General features: G+C 38.6%; 2 protein-coding genes across 2 annotated transcripts; both read right to left on the bottom strand.

Moving 5' to 3' along the window:
- Nucleotides 1-371: 371 nt before the first annotated feature.
- LOC109123232 (katanin p60 ATPase-containing subunit A1) lies at nucleotides 372-5,906 on the bottom strand. Its single transcript, XM_019222410.2, has 7 exons — nucleotides 5,426-5,906; nucleotides 4,257-4,725; nucleotides 2,551-2,748; nucleotides 2,078-2,322; nucleotides 1,544-1,702; nucleotides 1,318-1,405; nucleotides 372-905 (listed from the first exon to the last, which is right to left on the bottom strand). Exons 1-7 carry the CDS (start codon nucleotides 5,548-5,550, stop codon nucleotides 624-626), a joined length of 1,566 nt encoding a protein of 521 aa, XP_019077955.1. The 5' UTR covers nucleotides 5,551-5,906; the 3' UTR covers nucleotides 372-623.
- Nucleotides 5,907-6,815: 909 nt separating this feature from the next.
- Nucleotides 6,816-22,712, bottom strand: LOC100248010 (aromatic aminotransferase ISS1). Its single transcript, XM_019222319.2, has 9 exons — nucleotides 21,680-22,712; nucleotides 21,400-21,447; nucleotides 19,623-19,751; nucleotides 18,302-18,361; nucleotides 17,235-17,391; nucleotides 15,694-15,800; nucleotides 15,486-15,544; nucleotides 14,549-14,657; nucleotides 6,816-7,498 (listed from the first exon to the last, which is right to left on the bottom strand). Exons 1-9 carry the CDS (start codon nucleotides 21,740-21,742, stop codon nucleotides 7,046-7,048), a joined length of 1,185 nt encoding a protein of 394 aa, XP_019077864.1. The 5' UTR covers nucleotides 21,743-22,712; the 3' UTR covers nucleotides 6,816-7,045.
- Between the last annotated feature and the right edge of the window lie 474 nt (nucleotides 22,713-23,186).

Here is a 23,186-nt window from a genome sequence, read left to right as displayed (position 1 = left end):
AATTTGATAAATTAATTTAATAACTTAATTTAAATGAATAAGTAAATTAAGTATGTTTGATAAAATAATTTAGTTTTAAAACATAAAATCAAAAACAACTTTGAGTAATAAACAAAAACAATTAATTTATTTTAAGTCTATATTTTTATTTTTACATTTTTACCCATTTACCCTAATTACTTTCCCGATCTCTTTTACGACTCCACTCCAATCCACGACTCCACTATCATTTGCAACTACCAGCAAGACCAGCCAACTATTCTAGATTGTTTTAACATATACCATGCCCAACCTAAAAGCCTAACATTAGCCATGTCTTAACAGTAATGCTAAATTTTTCTGAATACTCTCCAAATCATGAGGATAAGTAATTTGAATGAAACGTTAATATACTAGTATAGATCGAAGGAGTCTTCCAAAACATGATCAAATTACATTATATTGGAGGTTACAGATACAAAACCAACACAACAATGTGAGACCATTCAACACTCTCAAAACCCATAAACAGAACAGCAAACAGGGTCACAGAAACAATCACCCAACAAACTGGACGCTCGACAGACACAGGTCATGAGAGCAGCAATCAAATAATCAACATCTTTCAGATTGCTTCTTCTTTTCTATGCAGATCCGAATTCGGAAAACCACTTCTCATGGCGCTCAATATCAGCCTGAGAAACACTCCGTTGAACCTTGGTTATTGCTTCTTCAAAGTCACACATAGCGACAGGATCATTTGAAATCTCGTCCTTGGGCATGTTCTTAATCTCATCTCGTGTCTTACCTGCTATTTTCCGTCTCATGCCATTTAAGGAAGCATCCCGGCAAACATTTGTCAGATCATCTCCACTGTACCCCTCAGTGCGGCGAGCCACTTCGTCGATATTTACATCAGGAGCCACCTGATAGATGAATACAACAACCCAATAAAGACATATCTAGCTTAATAAGGAGTATACAGTACATGATTGTTAAGTCAAGTAGGTTAAAATCAATGAGCAAACATATGATTGCTGACAATTATAGAGATGCTCTGCCCAGAAAATAATAGAAGCGGGAATGCAGATGGTAACAGGAAATGATTGGACAGTCCTAGAAATTCTATAACTACAAACAAATTCTATAACGAGTTGGGGATAATAAATACCCAATTGTTTGTAGAAAGGATAAATTTCACAAGAACCGCTTCTGGATTCAGACCAGAGTGGAGTTTCAAATGATAGGTAAGATTCAACCAGGACTGTTATAGCTTCCTAGTCCTACATGTCTCTAATCCTAGATAAAATTATTGCATGCTTAATGTAGTCAATTTACCTCCACAGTTTTCAAATTGATCCGTATAAGCTCCTTGCGACTCTCAAAATTTGGGAGAGGGATGTATATACGCTTTTCCAGCCTCCTCCTGCATTACATAAAAATCTTTCAAATGGACTGCTTAGAACAGAAAAATCCTAGATTAAATCTACTTAACAATTCAAAGAATGATAAAAATTCAAAAAAAAAAATATTTAATTTTAAAAAAAAAATAATGAGATACAACCTGAGTGCTTCATCTATATCCCATGGAAAATTTGTAGCTGCCAGAACCATCACTATTTTTCGACTACCATCTTCACCTGTAGAACTGTTGTTTACACCATCAACCTGAACCAGAAGTTCAGACTTCACCCGTCTGGAAGATTCATGCTCCCCTGAAGCCCTGGACAAACGATGTTATTCATATTTGAGTTTAACACCAATATAAGAGAAACTACCAAAAGTATCTTACAATAAGTTCACATTTTCTCAACCACAACATTTTTCTAGATTTTTTTTAATATGGAGGCCTGTCAATGCCACACAGAGGGGGGAATTACTATGTAGACATCAATATGTTAAAATAAACCAATTATAAGGGAACCCTATGCCCACATGTATAAATAAAACAGTCCGACATTTCTATTTCATAGTTGGGCAACCATGTTATTTAATGTTGGGATAGAAAACTAAACAATTATTAGACTTTGAACTAAGTGGACGCCAAGTGAGCATATACAACTTCAAAACCTGACAAAAGAGAAGGCAAATTACTTACCCCCGAGCATTGCAAAGAGAATCAATCTCGTCAATAAAAATAGTACTTGGAGCATAAGCTCTTGCAAGATCAAATAAGCAACGGACCATGCGCTCACTCTCCCCACGCCATTTTGAGGCTAAGGTAGCAGAAGAAACATTGAAGAATGTTGTACCACACTCAGTAGCAACAGCTTTAGCCAAAAGTGTCTTGCCAGTACCAGGAGGACCAAACATAAGAACACCTTTCCATGGTCTCCTAATTCCCTGTTAAGTAAAGAAACAATAAAACTTGACCTGAATAAAAAATACAAACTTCCAACACAAAAGTCCCTTAAATTCTTAATTTAATAATAGTGAGATAAGCTCAACAAACTAGATCCTGCCCTAGTGGTCTTCCCAACAGAAGATATCCCGATATCCTTGTCTCTAACACCAAAAGATGAATTCCAACTTTTTCCTGATGATAATTCAGGGAAAAATAGGCAGACATACCTGGAAATATTCAGGCATCCATAAAGGAAGGACAACAGCTTCCTCTAGGAGTCTTTTGGCTTCACTCAATCCTGCAACATCATCCCATCTCACTCCAGGGCTAGTCTCCAAAACATCCCTTTCAAGCATTGCAGCCAAGTCTGGATCAGGTCCCTCATACTGTGCCCTCTTTGATTTTCCATCTTCAGCATCACCATTCTAGCAATTACACAAACAAATTAGGAAGCAGAATATTGACTAACTGAAGGTCAAATGAACACACAAGTTACATCACTATTATTTCTTACAAAGTGAAGGTACTTCAAAGGCCAATAAAATTAAGTGCAGCCACAGTTCCCAAGCGTGAATACTGAATAAAAATTAGATGGAAATGGAAACAAATAAAGCTTGCTTTATCCCTCTGGTTTAACTTTCAGACATTTAACTCCTGAAACAGTTCACAAAATGCAATATAAAAGAGCAGGAGAAAAACGTACAAAACAAAGACATCATATACACAATATTTGAAAATTTTCAAGTTAAAATGACCAGTGCCTTCTCCTTATTCCATCTGAAAATCATAATCAATAGAGATAAATGTGAACTTAAAAACTACAAGTACATCCTCTCATGAAAGTTGCTCCTCAGCACATCATACTTTACAGATGGTGTTTCAAGCATCTTTATACACACTGCTGCTAAACCAGCACAAGAGAACAAGAGGGCTGGTCAATTAGTTGTGGAAGTTATAACTTCATAATTAAGCTAATTATTCGCACATAGATGATTAAGAATTTATCAAGGTATTTATCATAATCAATATTGGAATTGCACTATTGTTTCAACCAGGACGAAGAAGAAACCAAAAATATTTGAACTACATATTGACAGCCACAAAAGAAATATCAGCCACATGATGAGCACATTAAAAAATAAATAAATAAATTTCACAGTTCAATACTGTTACTTACCCAAAAGATAAATAAATAAATAAAAATAAAAAGATTACTTATAGATTAAAAAAGCCACATGCTATTGATATGATGTGAGTCATGTCACCCCACCAAAAATTCATCTAATTGTAACAGAATAGTTGTTTTGTGGGTATTTTTATTGGGAAATAGGTATTTCAATTTTAAGTATAAAATTAAACTGTTAAGGGTGCACGCAATTTTGGAAATTAGAATTTCCTTGGATATGAAATCCTTTCAAAATTGGAGGAATCCCATCAATATAAGACTTAATATTTTTTTTAACAAACATAAAATGGGCAATCCATTTAATCAATATTTATTCCCTTCTCTATTTATAAATAAATCTATTTTCATAAATTTTATTTGAAGGGTTGTTATATAAATTTGCATTAATTCCAAGGTATTCCCAAGACAAACAAAAGCTAGAATGGGAATAAAACTTAATAGAAATCTAAAATTTCTAACCTTAACCAAAAAAGTAGAATGGGAATCCCATATCCACTATGTTCCAGGTCCATATCTAAAGGATATTTTTCATTCCCAAGTTTAGATGTTAATGAAACGAACACACTTTTAAGGTAATGAAAGCTAGGCTTCCTCAGTAATTCGAATAATTCTACCCACCATATATAGTTAGCATTGAGTTTTCAAAAGAAGAAAGGTGAAGTTCTTAAGCTTTATGCAGGAACCTGAAACTCCAACTATAATAACAGGCAATGCTAACTGAAGAAACTACTGTAATTTTGAATTTACCGCTGAATCAGCCTTGTCAGTGTTAGATTTGCTAGAGCCCTTCCTTCCAGTTGTCGATGCTCGGACACCTGAGTGAGTTCTACTTGAAGCACCAGACTTTCCTCCACGCGGAGCTGCTCCTCCCCTTGTAGAACCACGAGGCCATGTTCCATCTTGTGAAGTCTTTCTCATGCCCACCTGACCAGATCTTGCAGATCTTCTACTCGTAGTGTCCCGACTAGGTGGCCTCCATACATCAGGATCATCCATGGGAGCACCAGATGAAGTTGGGTACTCATCCAGTGGTTGAAAAACAAAAGATGATTTAGTTGAGATTGGAGGTGATGAAGGGCGCCGTCCCCCAGGAATTTCCTTGAAGGCCCTTCTTTCTGCATCCAACTGCTTCACAACCTCTGTTTCCTCTGAAAGAGCTTTCTTGACATTCATCCATTTTGTGCGAATCAAAGGGTCATCAAGTGTGTTTAAGTGCCTGAAAACAGACTAATTGTGAAAAACTTTACATGACAGACATGGGCACAAGAAAGAAAAAGAAAATGGGTGAAAATAGTTCCCGGAAAAATTTTACATGATAAAAAGCTTATCTCTGAAACCCCCATGTATCTTGTAGTATGCCCTATCATAAAGCTTAGATGCCATGCTTCTCCACTTAATTTCAGGAGGTATTAACATTTGAATTTATCCCAGCTATCTTGGCCTAGTGTAATTTGAAATCAATATGGAGCGGATGCCTTGAATTCAATTTGAAAATAAAAATCACCAGATATTATCTTCTTGAGCTAGGTTTGGTTACTAAAAAATGCAGAGAAATGATTAGAACCCCGAATTCCAATTTTTATTATTTCATAACAGGAAACTAATTCAACTATTTGGTATTGTCCAGCTCAGTTATTCCACCTTCTAGAAACCAAAAATGAAAATGAGAAAAAGGCTCAAAATTTTTCTCTCTTTTTCTCCATTTTCTCCGCAACCAAATGTAATCAACTGGATGCAGATTTAATTTGCAATATAGCCAAACAAACCAAAGACCGCACGATCAAAAAGAAAAAAGATAGCCTTCCATTTCAATCCACCACAAAATACAATTTCCATTCCCAAATCAAAAGCATATAATTTTCCACCTAAGAAAATAGCAAACCTCAGAGAGAGAAACTAAGAGAGCGAAAACATACTTGTTGATCTGAGCAATGGCACCATCAAAGAAGATAATGGAGGTGTCGTAGAGGCCTTCAAGAGCGTACTCCCTCGCCAATTTCAGGTGATCTTGTAACCCCACCAGCGTCGACGGTCCCACCATTATCAATATCAATTTCAGGTAGGGTTTCAAAGATTCAGCAGATAACGTTTCAAAAATTCAAGAGCTAGGGCTTTGAAAGATTCAGTAGCTAGGGTTTCGATTTTAAAAAGCTAGGTCTTTTTTTTTCTCCCAGAAACGAAGCTAAGTTTCAGGCTTGAAATCGGCCGATGTCGCAGCGGAGGTGAGACGACGACGTTTAAACGTCCAAGAGATGGGAAGAGGGAGGAGGGAAGGATGTGATTTTACTGAAATGCCCTTCGGCTATGTTACTTTAGTAGTTTGAAATGGGGAATGTTCGGGAGTTTGGTTCGTCTACTCTGGCGTGCACCGAATGTTGCCTACTCTGCACTATATCCTTTAATTTAATACCATATGTTTTCTAAAATAATTAATAATTAATTTCCTTAAATAATAACCTTTTAATATATCAAAATTATTAAATAGAAGTTGCAACGGTCCTAACTGGAGTCCAACAAGCAATAAGTTTCAATTATTTTAGATTGTAGGACAAGGGATCTAAGAGGGGTTGGGTCCAATTGGATCTGGGCCTTAAGGACGATATTATCGGTTGTGTGAACGTGTGGAGCCCACTTGCACCCTACCTACCGAAGCTGGCCCAAAGCCCATAGGAAGTTTGGGCCCTCAACCGACCCGCCCAACTTCCAATTTTAAATGACTAAAATACCCATAGAATTTGAAAACGGTTCCAAAAACAACATTTTTTTTTCTTCTAGAAAACATGAAAACATCATCAATTGTTGTCAAAACATGTTTTTAATAATGGTTGTGAAAATTCAATCATTTCAATTTTAATTTTAATTGTTTTTTTTTTCATTTTTCAACTTTTTAAACATAAATAAAATATTAATTTTCATAAAAATATATTATAAATATTTATAATATTTTTATTTATAAATTATATTTATTTTTAATAAAATTTAAAAATGAAAAAAATAAATTGAAAAATGTTGAAAATTTTTAAATGAGGCATGTATGCAAATTTCTTATACTCAATCATCCCACCCTGCCTCGTTTAAATCTTTTTTTTAAGTGAAGATAAGAATAAATATAAATAAACAGAACATGAGTGAGATGAGGTGATCCATATCAAACCCACCCCGTTATCATCTGTAGCTCTAATAAGCATTAATTTCTTCTTTCTTCCTTGTTCTTATTTCAACAATCAAAACATTTAACACATTCACACCTTTCACTTATCACTTATCATTGTATTTCTCAGATCATGTAACTCACAATGGAAGATATGAACCATGAAAAGTGGTTATGCATAAAAATCACTGTAGTATAGTGGTAATACATGCAGATGTTAAGAGGGTATTCCTGATATATGTAACTGAAATAAATGTTGTGATTTCAGAGGACTTAACAGGCATGAATCCTCCAATTATTTTGGGACAGAACTTGCACCAGTTTTGAACTTGCAAAAACCGGCCAAAGGGCTCCCAGTTTCAATATTGAATAGAATGTTAAGAGGTTACTGCAACATCCCATCCCTCACCAGTTCCTCAATTCCTTTCTTCAGCCTTCCTGCAGCGATTTGGGTCTCATCCTCCCTCAACCCCCCAAAAGAGACCCTCAGACTCCCTGGAGTTCCGCAAGCGCTTCCTGGGATCACAACCACCCTATGCTTCCGTGCAAGCCAGCGAACCACCTCAAAGTCATCATGATATTTGTCTGGAAGTTTTGCAAACAGGTAAATAGCACCTTCTCCACCTTTCACAGAATCTTTTCCCAGTGGGGAGAGTGCATCCATTATGAGAGATCTGTTAATGACAAGGCTTTTCACTTGTTTAGTCACCCACTCAGGTCCCATTTCTAGTGAATATAGGGCCAGGTGCTGTGAGAATATTGAAGCACAGATGGGTATGTTGTCTTGGACTTTGAGGAGTTGTGCGCCAAGGCCCTCCACATTTGAGGGGTATGCTATCTGCAGGCATGCACAAAAATATTTCAGAGTCCCAGTATAAATTTTGCATACTATAAACACGTAGGGAAAGCATATGGTCTGGTTAATAGCACAAACCAGAAAAGAGGTCAGCTCCATGTTACAAACTCATTTAATTGGGAAAGGAGATTGTAAAATCAGTTTGCAACAGCATGATGCTTTAAGTACTCCATATTCTCAACTCATTCAATACTACAGTTAGTCCCGGTTTTGCACAGCTCCTGACGACCTAAAAGCTCCTTCTGCCTATTACAGAGCTTTACAGTGCATTTTGTTACATATTGAACACTTCAGTTTGGAGAGATTTGAGGCCTAAAATCCGGTTTTAATAAACTTTGGGGTGAATAACTTTTGCAAAAGAGCATACAATAAGGTGTTAGAGAATTTACAATTTTTTACATATTAAATGGAAACCTCCTTTACACAAATCTTGACAAAAAAGCAATTAAATGGGGTTATGACTGCACAAAACAAACCCTTAACACGCTCACAGTGTACTTAGAAGAACAAGCATCATAGTGTTGTTACCATAAAGCAATGTGTCAAAGATAACGTATAATGACTTCTTTGATTCAAAGTTAGCAGTTAGGAGCGTTCAAAGATTGAAATTTAGAATGAGAAAGAGACTCAAAAAGAGTGGTTGTGTTGATGTTTTGTTTAAATGATTTTCCGAGCCAAATAGATACTATTTGGAACCTCCTAACTGCTAACTTTGAATCAAAGAAGTCATTATACGTTATCTTTGACACATTGCTTTATGGTAACAACACTATGATGCTTGTTCTTCTAAGTACACTGTGAGCGTGTTGAAAGCGTACCAATTATATTCGTATGGGAGAGAGAGAGAGAGAGAGAGAGAACGAGAGAGAGAGAGGGGGCGTGAGGGAGAGTGAAGGCGCGTGCGACGGCGACGATAATGAGATCGGCGAGGCGAGCCGACGGCGAAGCTTCACGGTGGAATCCAAGACCTTCGAGCTCGCACTGGATGGGAGGAAAGGCAGAAGTCAGATTCGAATCGTGGAAAAGAAGCGGGGGGTCTCGACATGGATTCGTCTAGGGCTGGAGAGCTTAGGGCTTTTCAAGAAAGGGCTACTCCATTGTATAAGAGATGAAAACGAAGGGAGATGGGAAACGGAGTGGAGAGATAGAGGTAAGCGTTTTACCTTGGTGCGGGGATCCAATAGAGCGGGTGGTTTTCTAAGGCTGGGGGCTGCGGATCAGGAACGGAAAACATTCTACATCTTCTTACCGAGAGGTCGGAGAGATAAGAGAGGATGGTTGGCTATGGCGGAAATGATCCGTCAAATGGAAGAGCTGGTGGGCCGACGAATGGAGCCGCAGGAAGTGTGGGCCGGCGGTAAACCTTCTACGGAAAAATCCTATGCGGAGGCAGTTTTAGGCTCAAATCGCAAAGTCACAAGTGTTATCAAGCTGAAGGTTTCGAGGGAAGAGATGGATGGGAATTTACAGAAACTGCATCAATGCCTTGTCGCGAGTTGGAAGCCGAGCACTAAGGAAGATGAAGATTTGGAAAGGCTGGGGAATCTTTGGGCGTATTCCTGGGGTTTAAAAGGCAGACTAGGGTTGGCTAAATTGGAACGAGGCAGGGCTCTGTTGGAGTTTGAGGATAAAAGAGAGGCTTACCGTGTGGCTTCATCGGGGAGCAGAGAATTGGGAGGAGTGTCTTTAGGGTTGGATTTTTGGAAGCCACAGACGGGCTGTTGGGCAGAGGAGGAGAGGGCACAGGATGCTTAGGTTAGAATTTTTGGCTTGCCAGTCTCATTATGGAGCCCGGCGATTCTGAAGAAAATAGGAGAGGAATGTGGGGGGTTTGTTGAAATTGATGAGAGGACAAGGTTAATGGAGGAGATCCAATGGGCTAGAATACGGGTTAAAATAACAGGCGAAACTAGACCGAGCATGCTGGAAATTGAGGTAGAGGAGGAGTTTTACTCTCTGGTGCTGTGGTGGGAGATTAGGCCGGTGGTGAGACGCCTCCTCTCCGCGGTGGAGATCAGAAGGAGAACCGAGGATAGGGGTGACGCGTTGTCACGCGCGGAGAAGCGCGTGGGAAGTGTTTTGTTAGACACGGGAATCGAGGGTCGGTTTCTGCCAGTTGATGGGAGGCTGTTGCAGGAAAATGGGTCGGGCTTAGAGTCCAGGAGCCAGACTCATGGATCGAGGTCTCGGGAGTGGGTCTGCGTGGATGGATTCTTGAATGGGCCGCCTTCACATGGATCATCTTTGGGCCTGACAGAACAGGAGAAGGGGGGTGGGCTGGCTAAGAGAGATGGTTCTTTGGGCCGAAAATTAAAGGATAAGTTAAAGATGGCTGTTGTGCCAAAGGCAGGCCCATCGTCTACTTGTTGGGCTTCTGGAATGGGCTGCCTCTCCTCTGCTGTGATGGACGAATTGGAAAGGGAGGGCCCTAAGGATGTCCAGGAGAAGGCTGGTTTATTGGGCTGTTCACTTTCCAGAAAAAGACCCTTTCCAGAGGACGTTTTGACGTGCTGGGTGCCAGAGGAGAGCAGGAGGGAACAGAGGGTTGATGGTCTCTCCACGACTGACTGTGCGCTCCAAGAAGAAGCTAAGAGGTACGCCCTGCATTCCTATACTAAAGGAAATCAGGCTATGGGGACGTCTCTTCTTCTCTCTTCTAATTTTGATCAGGCTCCGGAGGGGGAGTCTTTCGAGCGTTCAGGGGAATTAGAGGAGGAATTAGGGGGGGACAAATCAACTTGGCTAACAGTCTATGAGGGGAGTGTTGGTGCCTCAGGGATTCAAGCCTCGGAAAATGTGAAAGGGGAATTATGGGAGGAGTGTAGCTTGGCGAAATTTAGCCAAGTCCTGGGATTTTCTACGGAGGGGATAGAAAAGGAGATAGTGAACTTCCTGACTAAAATTAGGAAGAGAAGGGAAAAGATTCACAGTAAAGAATTATTGGAGAAGACCAAGTTTGAAAGGGAACTGAAGAGGCTGGAATGTTCTGTCAATTATGAGGGGGGGAATAAGCAGAAAGCTCTCTCACAGGGCAAAGGGAACCAATTGATAGTTGTCCAATGAAGCTGAAGATTATAAGTTGGAATGTGAGGGGAGCTAATGATAGCTCTAAGAGGAAAATTATTAAGAACTTTATAAGGAGCCAGAGGATGGATCTAATGTGTATTCAGGAGACCAAGATTCAGGAGATGTCGGAGGGTATAGTGAGAAGCCTGGGCACTGGGAGATTTTTAGATTGGAGAGCTCTAAATGCGGAAGGGGCTGCGGGTGGCATTCTGATATGTTGGGATAAGAGGGTTTTGGATATCTTGGAGTGGGAGGAGGGTCATTTTACTTTGTCTTGTAGATTCAAGAGTATGGAAAATGGGGCTACTTGGGTTTTCACGGGAGTGTATGGGCCCTTTACTAAAATGGAAAGGGAGGGTATGTGGGAGGAATTAGGGGCGTTAAGAGGGCTTTGGGACGATCCCTGGTGTCTTGGTGGGGACTTCAACATTACCCTGTCCCAACAAGAAAGGAGTAGTCATAGAAGAATCACCTCAGCCATGAGGAGATTTGCAGAGACTGTGGACGAGTTAGAGTTGGTGGATATGCCTCTTCAGGGGGGTGAATTCACCTGGAATGGGGGGCTCAACAATCAGGTATGGGCGAGACTAGACAGATTTTTAGTTTCCTCTACCTGGCTAGAGATGTTTAATGGTGCCACTCAGATCAGATTGTCTCGGCCAATCTCAGATCACTTCCCAATCGTCTTAGAGGGGGGCGGAATTAGAAGAGGTCCAACACCGTTTAGATTCGAAAATATGTGGCTGAAGGTTGAGGGGTTTCAAGATGTTGTGAGAGCATGGTGGCAGGGGATTGATGTCAGGGGCAGCGCTAGCTACAGATTGGCTACTAAAATGAAGGAAATTAAGAAAAGGTTGAAAGTGTGGAATAAAGAGGTTTTTGGGAGGTTGGAAACCAATAAAGCCACAGCCCTAGAACAAGTTGTCTTTTGGGATCGGGTGGAAAGTGAAAGAATTTTGACTGTGGAGGAGGCTGAGTTAAAAAAGGCAGCCAAGGAATCCTTTAAGAAATGGGTCCTGTTGGAGGAAGCCCATTGGAGACAGCATTCTAGAGAGATTTGGCTAAGGGAGGGGGATAGAAATACGGGGTTTTTTCATAGAATGGCGAGTGCGCATCGAAGAAACAATGCTATGGGCAGTATTAAGGTTAATGGGGAGTGGCTGGTAGAGGAACAGGAGGTGAAAGAAGGCATTGTGAACTCGTTTCAGCAGTTGCTTACTGAAGACATGGCTTGGCAGGCAGATATTGGTAATATTCAGGTGGGGTGTATCAGCCAGCAAGATGCAGAGTGTATAGAAGTCCCATTTGTAGAAAATGAGATTCACTCGGCGTTGATGGAGATGAATGGGGACAAAGCCCCTGGCCCGGATGGTTTTTCTGTTGCATTTTGGCAAAACGCATGGGCCTTTGCCAAAGAGGAGATCATGGAGATGTTTAAGGAATTTCACGAGCATAGTACCTTTGTTAGGAGCCTCAATAATACTTTTCTGGTGTTGATTCCTAAGAAAAGTGGGGCGGAGGATTTGGGAGACTTTAGACCCATCAGTCTGTTGGGGGGCCTATATAAACTTTTGGCTAAAGTCTTAGCTAACAGGCTCAAAAGGGTGATTGGTAAGGTGGTTTCTAGTGCGCAAAATGTCTTTGTAATGGGGAGACAAATTCTGGACGCGTCTCTAATTGCTAATGAGGTGATAGATTCGTGGCAGAAAAGAAAAGAAAAGGGTCTTATCTGCAAATTGGACATAGAAAAAGCCTATGATAGCATTAATTGGAACTTTTTAATGAAGGTCCTCCAAAAAATGGGCTTTGGGAACAAGTGGGTGGGATGGATGTGGAGCTGTGTATCTTCTGCTAAATTCTCTATTCTTGTTAATGGAGTGCCAGCTGGGTTTTTCCCTAGCTCTAGAGGGCTTCGTCAAGGAGATCCTCTATCCCCTTACCTTTTTGTTATGGGAATGGAGATTTTGGACGTCCTCATCAGGAGAGCAGTGGAGGGGGGGTATCTTTCAGGATGCAACATTCGGGATGGTAGTAGTACCTCATTGCATATTTCCCACTTGTTTTTTGCTGATGACACGATTGTGTTTTGTGAGGCAAACAAAGATCAAGTCTCTCATCTTAGCTGGATTCTCTTTTGGTTTGAAGCAGCCTCGGGTCTTCGTATGAATCTAGCCAAAAGCGAAATAATCCCAGTTGGAGAAGTGGAGGAGATTCAGGAGTTGGCTGCTGAGTTAGGGTGTAGGGTGGGGTCCTTGCCCTCCCATTATTTGGGTCTCCCTCTAGGAGTACCAAATAGGGCTTCTTCTATGTGGGATGGAGTGGAAGAGAGGATCAGGAGGAGACTTGCGCTTTGGAAAAGACAGTACATCTCCAAAGGGGGGCGGATCACTCTCATAAAAAGTGCCCTGGCCAGTATGCCAATCTACCAAATGTCTATCTTCCGTATGCCTAAGTCCGTTGCTAGAAGAGTGGAGAAAATCCAAAGAGATTTCCTTTGGGGGGGTGGAAATTTGGGAGGTAAAATTCATCTAGTAAAATGGGATGTGGTCTGTACAGAAAAGCGCAATGGAGGGCTAGGATTAAGGAGAATAGCCACTCTGAATAGAGCCTTGTTGGGCAAGTGGATTTGGAGGTTTGCATGTGAAAGGGATAACCTTTGGAAACAAGTGATCTCTACCAAATACGGGCAAGAGGATTATGGGTGGAGGGCTAAGAAGGTTAGTGGGGCGGCTGGAGTTGGGGTCTGGAAGGAGATTATGAAAGAATCTGATTGGTGCTGGGAAAATTTGTCTTTTCTGGTTGGGAAGGGCTCCAAAATCAAATTTTGGAAAGACAGATGGTGCACTGATACTCCTTTGTCCCAATGTTTCAACCATCTCTTTGTCCTTGCCGTGCATAGAGATGCCTCGATTGAGGAGATGTGGGACCATCATTCGGGTCAAGGAGATTGGAATCTGATTTTTGAGAGGGATTTCAATGATTGGGAGCTGGATATGGTTGGTGATTTGCTCCGTACTTTGAGGGGCCATAGGCCTTCCCTGGAGGATGACTCAATCAAATGGAGGCAAGGAAGGAAGGGTTCTTTCAGGGTCAAAGAAGCCTACAGTTTGTTGGATAAATCTAATGCCTCCTTGTTTCCCGCAAGGGGAATATGGGTGGATAGGGTTCCAACGAAAGTCAGTTTTTTTGCTTGGGAGGCTACTTGGGGGAAGGTGCTCACTCTGGATAAGCTTCAGATAAGAGGGGTGCAACTTCCAAACTGTTGTTTTTTGTGTGGTTGTGCAGAAGAGAATGTAAATCATATTCTTTTACATTGTATAGTGGCTAGAGCCCTTTGGGATATTATTTTTGGGTTGTTAGATATTAAGTGGGTTTTCCCAGAAACGGTTAAGGAGGCTTTAACCTCCTGGAGGGGCTCTTTGTTGGGAAGAAAAGGAAACAGATATGGAAATCCATTCCGTTGTGTATTTTTTGGACGGTTTGGAAGGAGAGAAATAGGTTAGCCTTTAGGGGGGGTGTGGTGAATGTTCAGAGGTTAAAGAATTCTTTTGTTTGTAATTTATGGAATTGGGCCAAAGTGTATTTAGGTGAGGAGGCTTTCTCCCTTATAGGCTTTTTGGAGTGGATAGCTTCCACTTGAGGGGAGGTAGTTCTTTCTGGTCCTTTTCTTTTTTGAGGCTGTTTCCATCTTGTATTCTCCCTGTATGCTTTGTGGCGTCTAGCCTTTTTTAATGCAATCTTGTTTACTTATCAAAAAAAAAATCTTTGAAAGCGTAATTGTTTGTGTGTTTGCGTGTGTGGTTAAAAAGGAACATTAGAAGTTAATAAGTGGTTTTAGAATAATCAGACAATAAAGAACTTGGTTTTCCATTCAAAATGAAGCACAAATTTTCATACCTTATTGTTTAAAAAAACAAGGCCTTTTCACACTGAATATAGAAATAGGAATCAGAAACCATTACTTACATAACCAACTCGCCATCCCATCATCCCATAGGCTTTTGAGAAGGAAAAAATGTTCACTATGTGATCACCCTCTACACATGTGTGCTTAAGACCATCATACATAAAGTACCTGCAAAACCAAATGTTAATTCCATAATCCAATAGAGTACTGTTGCTTCATGGGAAAACACTGGGCAGAACACTTACACTGTTTTGTCCTAGAATCTCAATTTCTCTTGTTTGGATTGTGAAGGAAGACACACAGAAAATGAAATGCACTGGTGTTATTTGAAAATTTATGCACTTTGAAATTTCTGATTCTCAACTTGTAAAGGAGAACAATATTGGAGGAGAGGAAGGGGGGTGGTTAATACTTATTTTTATGTCGCATCCTTCTTTCTTTTCCTTTTTCCTTTCTCTTTTGCTATCTCTGTCACTTTCCTAGATCCAAACAGAGACTTTGGAATTTATTCTTCAACCTTTAAGTGAACAGAATCACCTATTACTGCAGAAAGATCTCCAATTTGCTACAGAGTACAGGCATAGTTTACAATTTCAAACCCCAACCCCCATCCAGAACATAGTTTAAAGGAGAGTCACTTTCTGGAAACTTGTTAAATTAACAAAGCCAGGTTAATTTGATTGCTTTAAACATTGATCACAATGCTCTTGCCACATTTTAGGTTCAAGATTTTGAACATGCACGGTGGCTGATTGTGTGTATTGAGGGATTTATATTGAGTTACTTATAACTGATGAGGGATTGGAGCATGGGGATTAACAAGGACCCCTTGGGGAAAAAAAAATCCATGTTATATAGCTCTCTAGAAGCACATTAGTAATTTCAGTGTATCCCAAAATGATCATGAGAATTTCTTTACAGTAAAGAGATTAATATGAGAATTATTGTCATATCAAATGCATAAAGGAGAAAGTCAAAATAAGACAATATACTTACTCATATGTATTATCTACAACAAGCCAAGATCCAGCATTTCTGCAGAGATCTGCAAACCTCTACTTAAAGAAAACAAAGGACCAGTTAGGTTTGAAACAAACTGAAAAAAGGAAAACGAAAGTTCAACTATTTTCTAAAATTTATTCTAACAGTGTAAGCAGGCACACGTGCACACACACACACAACGACACAGAGGGGAGAGAGAGACCTTAAGCAGAGGCTCTGGAATGTAGGTCCCAGATGGGTTACCAGGATTCACAACAGTTACAACCTTTGGTGCTGGTTTAGTTTCCAACAATATTTTTTCCAACCAATCTGCAGATCAAGATAACATTAATTAATGATTTACCTCCATATTGTACAGGTAGCCACTCCTTACTCATGTTGAATATACATCAGTTTTCTTAGAACTAATATACGTAAGCACACATAACCTATATCCGTTCACACACATGCATATATATCAAACCAGTAATCAAGGAAACACTTCCACAAGAATTGTATAGTTATCAGCCACCTCTAAGCCAGATTATCACTGCTAGAACAAAGGGCATCTCAAAAACCAAAAAATTTTAAAAATAAAATAAATTGCTTGAATCTTAAACTAGATGTTCCAACAGCTTAATCATGGTTCCAGGTTCGAACAACACCTATTATAGGAGAAATTCCATAAAATTCCCATTTTACATTTTCTTTGTATAACAAGTGTACCTCTGTCCCTCTCCACCCCAACACCCCCACTCCCCTTCCTCTAAATTGTGAGGAGTTTCCATGCAGCCATGCCAGCATGCTGTACCCAACACACTGTGATCTTTCCATAATGCAACACTCAGGGATGCAAAAGATGGTTCATCAGTGACATCCTAAGGTCCATTTTGCTGACTGGAAATCCAAGCTCCCATCAGAGGATTTCCCTGAACTTGTTGAGGAAATACTAGTCACAAGTTACTGGAGAAATGCATTTGTTTCCACTTTTGGATTTTAATACAGTTCTGATTTAACATTGATGAATTGCAGTGAAGGGACAGAAATATAGCAATCCAGTGCAAGAACTAGAAAAACATGTGCCAAAGGTTTTTACATCATAACTGCAGAAAATAAGCATATGTTTCTGGTGCCTGTTATTCCAACCAAGTGTCAGATTGTATGACCTTTCAATTAGAACTACCATAAAGCATTGAGGCTGGGACGCCAATTGTAGAAAAAATTCTTTTCTAAACATTAGCTAAATTCATGATTTTCATAACACCTGCAGTTCTGATGTAAACTTATTAAACACATACAAGAAAATACAAACAAAAAGACACTTAAATGCCATCCAAAAAGTGAACCTTGCAAATTTAGGCAACTTATGAGATTAAAAAAACACAAATCAAGCGGAAATTAAACATATTCCAAAGCAGATTATAAAATTTATAACAGCATTAAAATTTCTCATACTAAAACCAAAATCCAACCAACTTCTTATTCAATAAAGCTCAATGTGCGATTTACCTCGGTAACCAAATATTATAAAGCACCAAACAACTTAAAACATGAGAATCCAAAACATACACTAACAAGAGCAGATGTGGTCATATTCAACAAGTGACAAAATGTCTAAATATACCCAAACTGTAGTCCTTTTGGAAAACTTTTTTGATTGACCAACATCCAATTTAAGAAAAGGCAGGATCATCAAAGTTGAAGTTCAGAAAATATCATCAGAATATGTTTTATATACAATGAAGAGTTAAAGAAACTCCTTACCTGCATCTGGATGAAGAGTCTTCGGATTAGAAGGACCCACCAATATGTTAGTAACACCTGTCATCTGGAAGGACATGTATGCATTGAAGTAGTATGGTGCAAACATAACAACCAAATCTCCAGCATCACATAATGTAAGAACGAGATTCACAAATGCCTGCCATCAAGTAAAATAAGTAGACAATGCTTTAGAAGTCTAGAAAAATGGATGGAAGCTAACACTTTTGGCTAATAGCAAGAACAGAAACTGTTCTATATTCCAATTCAATAAAAAAGGTATTAGAAACTCAATATCATTCATCATTGTTAAGAGCCTGAGTAACTAACAATCAAATGTTTTTTAGATGAAAGCATGTAAGATCAGCATGACCAATTTATTTCGGATAGTATTTAAAATAATGGCAAGTAAGATCATTGCAATTGAAATATTAAACTCGGTATTTGGTCCAGAAAGTTGCTTAAATAGACACATAATCTAACATATATATGTATTTCAACGGCGAAACACATTTGTACACATAAAAGCATGTGCATATTTCCTCCTTAGAATTGTGATTTTATTTATTCTATGTTGTAGCCCCCCAAATATACAGAAGTTTTCCTAATAATTTATCAAAAGCATCAGATCTTAAAGCTGGACAAGTTCAATTGGATAAACAATTATAAATATTACAAAACTAAGGACAAACTTGGGTGCATTTATTTTCTCATGTTCAGGTACTTTCTTTCACTGCCTAGAGAAGCAATGGGCCTATCATGCCATTGACAAATACGACTCATAACAAGTTAGCAAGAAGAGTGCATAATCTACATGACAATACACAAGAAGAGAGTAGCTAGAAGGAACCAAGAGAAGACAAAAAACTTGTATGTATGCACAATCAGGCATCAGATTCCTTCATGTAAGGCTTTTTGCTCCTTAGGTTTGCAGCTCAACAGTACAAAACTAAATGTTTTAGAGAAAATTCACCTTCTCATCTAAATTTATCATCTTCCTTAAACCTAATATCTTCTTGAATGCTTCAAAAAAAAAAAAAAACAACATAGTAATATCCAGTCCCAATCACCTGATTTGCTCCTGCAGTAACCATCACTGAAGATTTATATAACTTATTTTCCTGACGCAGCTGCAAACCCAAAAAAGAAATTAGTTTACAACATGTTTACAAAAGAAGATTGAAGTAGTATAGTCATATGGTCAAGACTCAAGAGCACCAAATGCAGATGAAGAACCCAACTTCATATTATTCAAGCTTGTTAAATAATAGAAGGGCTTATTAAACATAAATTAGCATGTATTTGTGTGTGTGTAAATGAACTTGTGAGAAGTCCAAAGTCACACCAATAGGAGACTAGTGTCAGCTAAAATGGTCGGACATGTACATAAGGAACAAGATGAATCCATGAGACATGAATCCATGTTTGATGTCTGGTAGTACCCATCAGGGAATAGATGAGAGAGCAACTGTAATGGTAAATCACCTACCACAAAGGCCAATCACCATGGTAGTAAAAACAAATAAGGTTCAACTTGGAGGCGCTACAATGCCAAGGAAACAGCCGTAAGGATGTAGTCCAGATAGCAAGAAAAAGATGACCCATGACTTAAGATACAACCACTCATAAAGTAGAAAAATAAACAGAACTCGTGCAGCTGACCACAAATTGTTGATTCAAGGCTTTGTCAGGTTGAGTACAGAATTATATATATAGGTATATATATTCATGGCCCCAATGGATGTATTACAAGATAAAGACTACTTCAGCAGGTTAAAATGTAGAGCCCCCAAACAACAAAAGCCCAAGAGGAAAAAGGATGGATTTGGTTTTGAACCTGAGGTTGGATTTGCATTCTAATATCCTAATCCTCAGGCCTTAAGCAACCAATCAAGCCCAAAATGACTCATCAACGCATCAAAAAATAATTACACAAAAATTAGAAATTTGTTATGCAGTTTCATTAGCCTTACCTCATCCAAATAGCTCTACAATTTCAATACAAATGGCAATAATAAAGTTTCAACTAATTTGTTTCAACTGTACCCTATTTTAATCGGAATTTGCCTGGTTAATGAGCATCTTAATGAAAGCATTAAAATAATGAATATGCAATATATAAGCAACCTATTCAACCTATTCAGGCTGTGTGCAGCCTATTCAACCTAAGGACTGTACCCAGATGGGCATTTAACGTGACCCAACCCATCCCATGTCCAACCCTAATATAAGCAACCAAGCTGGATTAGAATAGTACCTCACAGGTGTCTAAGAAACTGGATACGACATCACCACATATGTAAATGCACCATTTAACATATTAAGAATGAAACTCAACAAGTCAGGCCATAACCCTTTGACTGGAAAATTTGTTAGCTCTTAAGTATGTACCTTTTCTACCAATGCCTCCCTGAGCTCAGGAAGACCATCATCAGCACCATAACGACTGACTGAAGGTTCCCATACAAGGTCCTTTACTTTCTCCAATGCTTGCTTGGGTGGTTGCCAATAAACTACCCCCTAGAAATGAATCAGATAGTTAGAAAATAAATCTTCAAGGAATGCTACAAGTCCCATGTTAAATGCAACCAAGGGATAGAAAAGAACATCAAATTACAGTCAAAGTAATGTAAAAGCAATAATAATGAAACAAACACACTCGGATTGATGAATGGGTTCAAGTCCTGAACTGAACATGCATTTTGGTGGACACTCCTACGGCAGAGTTTATAAATATAGGTATACTAGCTTAAAGCCAAAATCCTCTACAATTAATCATCCATTCGACATAAAGTCAATATTCAACATACCACGTAAATTATGGTATTAAATTTTAAGACTTAAGAACCTTGATATTTTAAATTTCAAGGGGGTACTGTGAGGTGGAATGGATTGAAAAGGTCCCACAAAGTGAGGTTCCAGATTTTGAACTGCAGAACCACATATAACCATGTGGCTGTTGAGCCAGAACACTCGCTAAAAACTAGAGGCAAAAAAAGGGCATATTTTATGTATTTTAAATGTAAAAACAATAATAATCTCATTGTAGAATGAATAATAAACTTGAAGAAATTAACCTCATATCAATAATCAACTAAAAGATTTGAAGCAGTCAGTCCAATATGAATTAGACAACATACAAGACCCTGTAGCTAATTATGGGCTTTTAGGTCCATGAGTGTCTCAATCACTTCTCTTCCCTGACCCATCACACATCTATTTGTTTTGTTCAACAATGATACTTGTTCTTGCTCATCATCATGATTGTTCTAAACTTGGGCTAATACTCGGATGGGCATCTAGGGAATTAGGAACAAGGTGTTGTAAGCTCAGATATTTGGCTGAATCGGGTTTCTATCATGATTTTTTAAAACTTGGGCTAATACTCAGATGGGCATCCAGGGAACAAGTTGAGTGTTGTAAGCTCAGATATTTGGCTGTTTAGTTATTTATTTTTTTCTCTTCTTTTCTTTTTGGCTGAAAAGGCAAACAAACAATTCAGAAAATGGGTGTAATGTGACCTAATCAGGGGAGGAACCAATGCATGCCCAGGAGGGGATTTGAACCCTTTCTCATGAATAGGTAAAAAGTTCCTTTGTCACCACTGGACTACAGATGCTTTTTATTCACTTTTGCCCCTTGATATAAATAGTTAGATGCTGCCCCCCTCAAGCCATTTCCTGGCTCCGCCTTAAGGGTGTATTTAGTTCAATACCAACCCCAACTCCTCAGCTAGGGGCTTTTAACTTTTAAAATGAAAATATCAGTAAAATAATTTTAAGGATATGTTGTTTTCTGATCTTTCATTTCCCCTAACCAATTAATAGAAATGATAACATCAATGACTAGTTTACAAACTTCTCAAAAAAATAAGTAAGGAAGCTTTGCAATACAGTTTATGGAAATGAAATCCCAAATGTATCTTCCTCATCGTTTTTAACTTATACATTTCCTTTTTCCCTTATGCAGTCAAAAGTACGGAACCAATTATATCCAAGTTGTCCAACATCAGACAATAATATTCATGCAGAGGATATAAAATTCTCTGCCAATGGGCAAAATAAAAACCCTAGTTATGGTTGAATACCAAAGGATGGATGAAACCCACTCTCATTTCCAACCCTCACAATTGAGACAATTGAAACGACAATTGAGAATGGAAACAAACCTGAGCCAGTGACATAGCATCCCCAGCACCTCTGATCAATTCCTGTATCTGCAAACACAGCCCCACAATCCCACTTTTATCATCAAGACGCTCCACCCAAAGAAACAGCAAACAAATTACAAAACCTTTCATACACCTTTTTTTTCAGTTAAACAAAATCGAACCATTTCCCCAATACAATCTAGAGAAAAGCCACCATGAAAACCGTGAAGAAACTAAAAGAAAAAGAACAAAAGAAATCCAGCTGTGGATAACTGCAAGGAGACTCAAATTTCAATACCTGAACCATCACTGGTGTCTCTGTCTCCACAACCCTCCTAGCAAGCATCCCATAGGAACTCATCTTGCCCTTCACCAAACAGGCCACAGAACGCACGCCCAAATGCCTCACCCGCCTACCACAAATGCCCCAAACTCCCAAAATCTTTGAAACTTAGCAAAAATTGATAAAGCACACTAAAGATAAAAGGTATGGCGGCAGCACACCAATCAGAGACAAAGCATGCTCAACAACCCCACAGTAATAGATTGGCATGAGATTTTCATTTCTTATAAAGGACTCGCCCCTGAAGGTAAAATAAGGAAAAAAGGAAAAAAGGAAAATAAAACGGAAAAGACAAAGCCCTTTTGGTGGCTTCCTTTTGCATTTATTGACGTTGACAAAATGGGTTTTACATCCAGTAAACGTAGGGATAGATGAGAATCTTTCTGTGTCCAGAAACGACCAAATCAGGCGCCCATATATTATTCATTTTAATCCTTTACTGTATATGACTTCATTATTATATATGATCCCGCCCCATTCTCTCTCTCTCTTTTCAAGCAATACAATACTCAAGAAAAAAAAAAAGCCAGATTGATACTTATAGAAACCACTCCCATTCTCAAGTGAAGACCCAGAAAACCCCAGATTTAGATTTGTGAAGAAAAGGGGTTAAAAACAAATAAAAAAGCTATCTTTCTCTGTCCAGTCACTTTCTCTCCAGATTTTCATGCATTATTTTTGAAAAAAAGAAGATTCCATCACTGGCAATCTGGCTGGTTTGGAATCTCCGAGAATTACGCTTTAATCATATGAGGAAAAACAACTGCGTCAGGGACAACAATTAAACATATTTTCTGGAATTCGAAATCACGAGAAAGGATTGGAAAATGAAGATGGGGAGAGAAAATGTTACAGCGTGTTTGGGGAAATAGAGAAAGAGAAAATGGGGGTGAAGAGGAGGTGCTTTTACACATCACATGCGGACTGGCGATTTGAATAGACGGTGAGAATTGGATTCCCATGAAATCACCACCTCAGGAAAATGGGGCTTTTGGATTTTGTTGAACAAATTGCCGCAGCTCAAACGCAAACCAAGAGAGACTGTTCAAGGAAAGGGACAGGTGAGTGAAAAAAAGGGCAGCTCGTATAACGACGTCGTTTCCAATAACAAAATTCTTTGTAAAAAAAAAAAAAAAAAAAGCTCTTGATTTATTTCTCATCAAGAAAAAATATGTTCGATAATTATAAAATAAAAAATAATTTTATGTTAAAAAAAATTAAGAATATATTTTTAATTATTTTCACTTATTTTGTAAATGATTATTTTAAAAAATAATTATATAAATATAAAAAATAATTTAAAATAAAGCATTATAGATAAAAAATTAATTTTAAAAAATATTTAAATACATAGAAATTTTGGTAAAAAAAATTTAAGTTTCCGATCAAATCTTTATTTTACAAAATATTATAAAACAGTTAACAACTCTTAAAAATTATTTTTAAAATTGGTTTTCAAAAT

This window comes from Vitis vinifera, chromosome 9, assembly GCF_030704535.1.
Source record: "Vitis vinifera cultivar Pinot Noir 40024 chromosome 9, ASM3070453v1".
Taxonomy (NCBI): domain Eukaryota; kingdom Viridiplantae; phylum Streptophyta; class Magnoliopsida; order Vitales; family Vitaceae; genus Vitis; species Vitis vinifera.
The sequence above is the reverse complement of the archived record's forward strand: the minus strand, read 5'-3'. Positions and strand labels throughout refer to the sequence as shown.